The sequence below is a fragment of the Phyllostomus hastatus genome, unplaced genomic scaffold (genome assembly GCF_019186645.2).
Source record: "Phyllostomus hastatus isolate PE091 unplaced genomic scaffold, TTU_PhHast_1.1 phas_contig_5, whole genome shotgun sequence".
In the NCBI taxonomy this organism is placed as follows: Eukaryota; Metazoa; Chordata; class Mammalia; order Chiroptera; family Phyllostomidae; genus Phyllostomus; species Phyllostomus hastatus.
Window position 1 is genome coordinate 6550255 of NW_025333897.1, and position 8178 is coordinate 6558432.

At 54.6% G+C, this 8178-nt stretch overlaps 1 protein-coding gene across 1 annotated transcript; it reads left to right on the forward strand.

The window, feature by feature from the left end:
• The first annotated feature begins 277 nt into the window (after positions 1 to 277).
• Positions 278 to 7741, forward strand: LRFN3 (leucine rich repeat and fibronectin type III domain containing 3). The gene is made up of 3 exons (XM_045846889.1): positions 278 to 1404; positions 2834 to 4282; positions 6422 to 7741. Exons 2-3 carry the CDS (start codon positions 2850 to 2852, stop codon positions 6876 to 6878), a joined length of 1890 nt encoding a protein of 629 aa, XP_045702845.1. The 5' UTR covers positions 278 to 1404; positions 2834 to 2849; the 3' UTR covers positions 6879 to 7741.
• The last annotated feature ends 437 nt before the right edge of the window (positions 7742 to 8178 follow it).

The following is an 8178-nucleotide window of genomic DNA, read 5'->3' on the forward strand; positions in this document are numbered from 1 at the left end:
GCTATGTCTTTCTATCTCTCTGTCTCTCTCATTCCACTCCTCTCTGTCCCTCAATCGAAGTCTGCTCATCTTTCTTGTCTCTGTTTGTCTCTGTCTCTGTGTCTCGGTCTGTATCCAAGGATTCTCGCTCCCAAGCAACACCAGGGTGACTCCATGGAGGCGTGGCCGGGGACGCGCCTTTGAACGAGGGAGGGCTGCCTACACCTTTAAGCTCGGGCGCGCGAGGGGCCTGCGCCTTTAAGCGCGAGCGCGTGCGCGGCCCCGGGTTCCGGCCGTGGAGGCCGCGGGAGCACCTGGACCTGGCCTGTCTGCCGGTACCCCGTCCGGCCCCTGCCAGGCCTCCGCCGCGGCCCCGCCCCGGCCCCAGCGGGGGAGGGGGGGGTCTCAGAGAGCGGCCCCTCCCCCCTGCCCCCCCGACTGCGCTGCGGAGCCCTCACCCAGCGTGTCCCTGTCTGTTCGTCTGTTCGCTCCCAGGCCTCGCCCCACCGCGGCCACCGGGGCTTCCTGGCCGCCCCTGCCCCCACTGCAGCCGACCCCTTCACTACGGGCCAGCCCCCGCTGCAGTCCGAGAAGCAAGTCGGTAGCCGCCACCACAGACCCAGAGCCTGCACCTCGACATCGGGGGGCCTGCACCCCAAGATTGGATCAAGAGATATGGAGACCCTGGAACCCTGATGGGGCTGGGACCCCAAGACCTGGAGTCTGAACACTAATATCTGGGGCTAGAATCTCAATATCAGTCCCTGGGACCCCAATATTTGGAACCTGAGCCCCAAGAGTTGGAATATGAATCCCAAGATTTGGAGCCTGAACCTCAAGATTTGGCATCTAAAATCCCCAATCTGGAGCTGAACTCTGAATTCTGAGCCCCGGACCTTGAAATCTGGGATGGGATTCCCATGCCGATATCCTGGGTCCACTATTTGGGACATGAACCCTGAGATTTAAGCCTCAAATTTCAAAATCTGAACCCTGGCATTCCAAGGGGCCTAAACCTGAGTTCCAGCCTGAAGTCCTTGCTGCAAACCTGAATGCTGGAATTTTGGACTAAAGACATCCAAACTTGACTTAGCACCCCAATAACTAACTCCAGCACCGCAGTACCAGATCGCAGGACTGGGTTTAGGACTTAGACCCTAAACTCTCCATTTGGTTCTTTAGCATCCCCAAACTGGAGCTGAGCAGCCCTGACTCTGAACAGCCCAAAAAGGTGCTTGGGTCTCTAAAAGTGGACCTTAGAGACCCAATATTTGGGGATCTTGGACTCCACGTATCAAGGTCTAGAGACTCCATGACCACATATCTAAGCTGAGACACTACAAACAGGGGCATGACCCAGCACCCCTGACCCTTGACCCCCTTGGAGCCTGAGGACTCTGCTCCCTGGGGCAGCTTCTAGCTCAGGTAAGGCTACCTGGTGATTCATAGTGGGGAGGGACTGGGGAGGGACTTTGTGGCTTGGATGGAGGTAGGTAAGGACCAAGTATCCCAGGGAATTCTTGGGGTTTCTCCCAGAAACAGACACTATGACCCATGGGTCTGCCTTCAGTTCCTCTGCCTCAGACACTCTAGACATCTGGCCAGCCCTGTCTCTCTCTGATCTCTTCCCCATTTGATGGTGTCTCCAGGTCTGTGACCCACTCCCAGTTAGTCCTCTAAACTCTTCCTGCCATCTCTACCTTGTCTGACCATTTCCAGCCACCTCTCCTGCCTGCCTCTCCCACCTACCACTCCTCTCCCTTGTCTCCTCTCTACCACTCTCTCTGACCATCTTTGACATTTGTGTCCACAGCTCCTCTCTCTGGCCACCTCTGGCCACCACTCATCTCAGTGACTGTCCCCCTCTTCTGTCTTGGACTGTCTTTAAAGCCCTGTCCATAGCTCCTTTCTCTGGCCATCTCTGTCTACTGCTTCACTCAGTGACCACCTTTGATATCTTTGCTGTGCTGCTCCCTCATCATCTTTCATTGGCTCTCTTGCTCTTGTCCAGCCCTGCCTCTCAGCTGTGGCCTACAACTGTCTGACCATCTTTGACATTTCTGTCTATGACTCTTCTCTCCAGCTGCTTCTGCCCATCTTTCTTCTCCAGCTTCCTCTGTCTACATTTCCTCCTCTGACCATCCTTCACCATCTCTCTTGCCCTGCTCCCACCCCAACCCTAACTGTAGGTTGACAACCACATGACTATCTCTGGCCTTTACTGACCACTTCTCTGTCTCTCTGATCATTTCTAACATCCCTGGCTGCCTTTCCTCTGTCTGATGACCCCTCCTCATACCTGTCACTCAGCTATCCTCTCCTCCTCTCTAGCTTTTGACCCTCTCTGACCATCTTTTATCATTTCTCCTGGATCTGACCATCCCTGACCAATGCCTCTCTCTTTGTCTGCTGCTTATGTTCTTAATTGTCCCTAACCATCTCTCTTCTCTGGTCATATCCAACTACTTCTAATGACCCTCACCCTAACCATGTCTTCTCTCTTTGGCCTTCCTTGACCATCTCTCAGTGACCATGTCTGAAGCCCTCTTGCTTATCTTCTACCCACCCTTGACCAACCCTCCCATTCTTTGACCATTGCCAACCATTTCTAACTACATCCCTTCCCTCTGACCATTTTTGTTCATTTCTGCTCCTTGTGTCCTCCCATGTCTGAGTCTTTGACCATCTTCCCCAGCTTTTGATATGTCTGACCATTTCTCTCCAACCATCTTTAACCAACTCTTCTGCCCTCAGCCCATTGTGACCTTCTCTCCCAGTCTTGGACCACTCCATCCCCCTCTGGCACCTTTCTTGTGGCTTTAGCCTACCCTAATGCCTCCCTTCTTCCCTGCAGGCCACCCCTGCCCGAGATGGCCGTCCTTCCACTGCTCCTTTGCCTGCTACCGCTGGCCCCTGCCTCATCTCCACCCCAACTAGCCACACCCAGCCTGTGTCCCCGCCGCTGCCACTGCCAGACACAGTCACTGCCCTTAAGTGTGCTGTGCCCAGGGGCAGGCCTTCTGTTTGTGCCACCCTCACTAGACCGCCGGGCAGCTGAGCTGCGCCTAGCAGACAACTTCATTGCAGCTGTGCGCCGCCGTGACCTGGCCAACATGACGGGCCTGTTGCATCTGAGCTTGTCACGTAATACCATCCGCCACGTGGCAGCTGGCGCCTTTGCTGATCTTCGTGCCCTCCGTGCCCTGCATCTAGATGGTAACCGGCTAACTTCACTGGGTGAGGGTCAGTTGCGTGGCCTGGTCAATTTGCGCCATCTCATCCTGAGTAACAACCAGTTGGCAGCCCTGGCGGCTGGTGCCCTGGACGACTGTGCTGAGACACTTGAGGACCTCGACCTCTCTTACAACAACCTGGAACAGCTGCCCTGGGAGGCTTTGGGCCGCCTGGGCAACGTCAATACACTGGGCCTCGACCACAACCTGCTGGCTTCTGTGCCTGCCGGCGCCTTTTCCCGCCTACACAAGTTGGCACGACTGGACATGACCTCCAACCGCCTGACCACCATCCCACCTGACCCACTCTTCTCCCGCCTACCACTGCTAGCCAGGCCCCGAGGCTCACCTGCCTCTGCCCTGGTGCTGGCCTTTGGTGGGAACCCACTGCACTGCAACTGTGAGCTGGTGTGGCTGCGGCGGCTGGCAAGGGAGGACGACCTTGAAGCCTGTGCCTCCCCACCTGCTCTGGGTGGCCGCTACTTCTGGGCCGTGGGTGAGGAGGAGTTCGTGTGCGAGCCACCTGTAGTGACTCACCGATCACCACCCCTGGCAGTGCCTGCTGGTCGGCCAGCTGCCCTGCGCTGTCGGGCAGTAGGGGACCCTGAGCCCCGTGTGCGTTGGGTGTCACCCCAGGGCCGGCTGCTGGGAAACTCAAGCCGTGCTCGAGCCTTCCCTAATGGGACACTGGAGCTGCTGGTCACTGAGCCAGGTGATGGCGGCATCTTCACCTGCATTGCAGCCAATGCAGCTGGCGAGGCCACGGCTGCTGTTGAGCTAACTGTGGGTCCCCCCCCACCCCCCCAGCTAGCCAACAGCACCAGCTGTGACCCCCCGCGGGACGGGGATCCTGATGTCCTTACCCCACCTTCTGCCGCCTCTGCCTCTGCCTCCGCCTCTGCTTCTGCCAAGGCAGCTGACACTGGGCCCCCTACTGACCGTGGTGTCCAGGTGACTGAGCATGGGGCTACAGCTGCTCTTGTCCAGTGGCCAGATCAGCAGCCTATCCCAGGCATTCGCATGTACCAGATCCAGTACAACAGCTCAGCTGATGACATCCTCGTCTACAGGTGCAGTGTCAAGGCAGTGGGCAGCTTGGGTGAGGGAGTAAGGTGGAAGGAGGGTTAGAGACAGGCCTACTGATACCCAGGCTGCAGCACAGCTGAGAAATGAGGCTGCATGGTTACAAAGGAAATCAGACAGCAGAGGTAAAAGAAATCAGGCAGTAGTGGTAAAAAGAAATAAAGGGGCAAAAGTAAATAGTCACAGACATATAAAGGAAATTAGGCAGCAAGAGTAAAAAGTAACCAAGCTAAAAACATAGTTGATAGAGGGAGGCAAGTTTGGGGAGATACAAACAAATTTAAGTAGTAAAGATTAACTAGAGACTCAGCTTTGGGTTGTGCAGTGTGAACTGCTCCACATGTTTGGAGTTCTTACATGGCAACATCTCATTTTTTTATTTTCTAAATCAAACCTAGTTCAAGCTCCACCTGTGAGGTGAGCAGGACTATTCAGCTTGCCACTGTTGGGGATTCCCTTCTCTTGTTGCAAACACAAAACCTGGAGCTTACACACTCCAGGAGGTAGATCAGCACAGTTTCTGCCCCTGAGCTAGAGAGTACTTGGAATATCTGCTGTGGCCACATGCAGTCAGTAGTGGTGACTCTGACCTGGCACCCTCTCACCCAGTCCCACCTTGCATGGATAGCTGTGGATGGCTCCCTGTTCTCACTGCCAGTCTGGGCCAAGGGTGCAGTCCCCAAGGCCTTGTTGCAGAGAACTAAGCCTCCCTAAGACTGGGGTCTACACTTTGCAAACCCAGCTTCTGGGTCTCCTTTTCCTCCCCATGAGCCCTCACCTCAAGAGATCATCATCTGATCTCCTTTTCAATCCTGAAACTCTAATGAGCTCATTCCACTCCCTTTCCCAGGCAGTATTCAATAGATCTTAGGGACAATCCACACCTGAAAATCATGCAAATCTTGTCCACTGTGCCCATGGCAGGGGATGGGATGAATGCTCTTCTAGAAAGTCACCCTCCCAGAGACAATCACAGGTTTTTCTGTACCTACGTTACTAAAGCAATTTAAGAATAAAACTGATCATAAAGCAAGTTAAATCTCCAACAGCGTACTCTGCTACAAGAAAATATAGTGGAATTGGGTGCTAGGGATAAAAGGAAATGGGAAAAGTAAGGGTGAAGAGAAAGTAGGCAACAGAGATAAAGGGAATCAGTAGGCAGAGCTGGAAAGAAAGAAAGGCAATGGAGAAAAAAATCAGTGGTGGCTGAGGCATATCAGTTTAATGAAAATCATTAGATGACAGGCCTCACTGGAAAGCAAGACTGTATGTAGATTAAGGCAACAGGGCTAGGAGAACGTTCATGTGCAAGTTAGAAGGAAATCGGCATCAGTGACGTAGAGGAATCAGGCAGTTAGATTAGAGAGAATCCAGCTGTACACCAGAGGCAAGGAGAAATTGGGCACAGGCTAGAGGAAAGCCAGATGGGAGCAAAGGGTGTAGAGGGAGACTAGGAGGTAGAATTAGAGGGAAATTGGATAGGGAGTTAAAAGGAAGTAGGAATTGGAGTAGAGGGAGGTCAGATAGAGTGAGGACAAAATTGGGCAGTGAGCTGGAGACATTTCTGACAGCAGGGCTAGAAGGAGCTCAGGTGGTAGGCTGGTGGGAAGTTGGGAGAACAGGATGGGGGACCAGAGTGAAATCAGGTGGAGTAGAGCAAAATTGGGCAGCAAAGCTAGAGGGAGCTTTGGTTGCAGCCTGGTGGGAAATTGGGTTGGCAGTGCAAGATGGAAATCGGGCAACTGGGTATAAAATGAAATAGGACTGGGAAAACTCAAGTGGCAGGCCACAGAGGGACTGAGCAGTAGAACACGGGAAGGGGAACAATGACACTGGAGGGAATTTGAGCATGGGGACTAGAGGGAGAAAAAATTGGGAAATTTGAGAGGAATGTGACAGTAAAGTTACCAGCGGGCTGAGGTAAAATTGGCTAATAGACTCGGGGGATATCAGTCAGGCCACTGACTGGGTATCAGACTAAAGGGAATTCCAGCAGTGGGAATTCAGAGGTCAGAGTGAAATGAGGCAGCTGGACTGGGAGGAAATCCTCTAGACAGGAGGGTGGCAGAGCTCAGGGTAGGTGCTGGGCAGCTGGAGACCTGACCCCTACCTACCTGTCCTTCTAGGATGATCTCAGCTGACAGCCACTCCTTCCTGTTGACCGACCTGGCACCAGGCCGCACCTATGATCTGTGCGTGCTAGCAGTTTTTGAGGACAGCGCCACGGGGCTGACAGCCACACGACCTGTGGGCTGTGCTCACTTCTCCACAGAGCCTGCACTGCACCCCTGCGGGGCCCCGCATGCACCATTTCTGGGTGGCACCATGATCATCGCGCTGGGTGGTGTCATCGTGGCCTCGGTACTGGTCTTCATCTTCGTTCTGCTTATGCGCTACAAGGTGCATGGTGGCCAGCCCCCAGGCAAGGCCAAGATACCTGCACCTGTCAGCAGCGTTTGCTCCCAGACCAACGGTGCCACACCGGCCCTCTCTGCCCCTGAGCCCGCTGCACCCAGGGCCCACACTGTGGTCCAGCTGGACTGTGAGCCCTGGGGACCCAGCCATGAACCCACGGGACCCTAGCTTCATGCCCACCACTATGACTTTTCTGGCCCAAGGGATGGCAGGACCCAGGTACCCTGTGGGACCTGGCCTCAGACTCACCAAATTGTTCATGGTTTTTAAAACTGATGGGGAGGGTGGCAGGGGCACTGGGGCACAACAAGAAAGTCATATTTTTCTAAGCTTGGGCCTGGGCCCTTGCCCTTGTCTCTGTGTGTGGAAGTTGCGGGGGATCATGCAGGGTTCTGGAGCCGGGGACACCTCCTCTGGGGAGAGACCTGCCTAGTTCTGTCCAAGACACCTGGATGAGCCTGAGGGTGGTCATTCATTTAGTCAACAGACATTCTTTGAGTGTCGACTCTGAGCATATGCTGGGTGATGCTGTGGTGACTGTGACAGCCCCAAGCTCTCCCCTCAGACAGTGATAACTCAGAGAGATCAGGAACGTGGTAATGAGGGAAGCCAGGGAGATTGTGGGAGCCTAGAAAAGGTGCCTGACTCATCCTGGGCCCTAGAGTGTAGTTAGGGAGGGCTTCCTGGAGGAGACATGTGACCTGAGAATGACATCTGAAGGAGATAATTGGCCCAGAATGGAGGGAAAGTTGTTCCAGGCAGAGGGCACAGTACAACCAAGGACCTAGTAAGTGCCAGACACTGGTGGTACTGTGGTGGAGTTGAGGCAGGAGGGATGAGCAGGGTCGAGGTTTTCTAGGCTGAGGAGCTCAGACTCTGGCCTGATAGTATTGGGAAGCTATGAAAGATTCTATGCAGGGGAGGACAGGGTCAGGTTTGGGCTTTGGGAAGACCCTTCTAGCCACCATGAGGAAGGTGGACCAAAGGGGAAGACTGAGGCAGGGAGCCCGGGTGGAAGCCAGGGTGGGGGCCTGGGTGGGTGAGGACAGGGCTGGCCCAGGGCAGGGCTGGGCAAAGCGGTTAGGGTTGGGTGAGAGAGACATTCAAGAAACTGACAGATGGGTTATGGAGCTGGAGGGCCATGGGGAAGGGAAGTGTCCAGGCCAGGGAGGGGACAGTAGAGCTCTGATACAGTAACAGGGAAAAGAGACAGATTTGGGGAAGGTGCTGAGGCTGGTGTGGGATCTGTTGGATGTGGAGGGCCCAGAGGACATCCAGAGAGTGACATCTAGGAGGTCTCAGGACCCCTGGTCTGAGGTAGGAGCTGGGGACAGAAATGAGGGCTGTGTCAGAAGTGATGAGGAACTGAGACCACCAGGATGGTGAGACAGCCTCTGGGGCTTTCGTGGCTAAGAGACAGAAAAACCTAGACTTAAAAACAGACTAAACAGGAGCAGCAGGTAGAGGC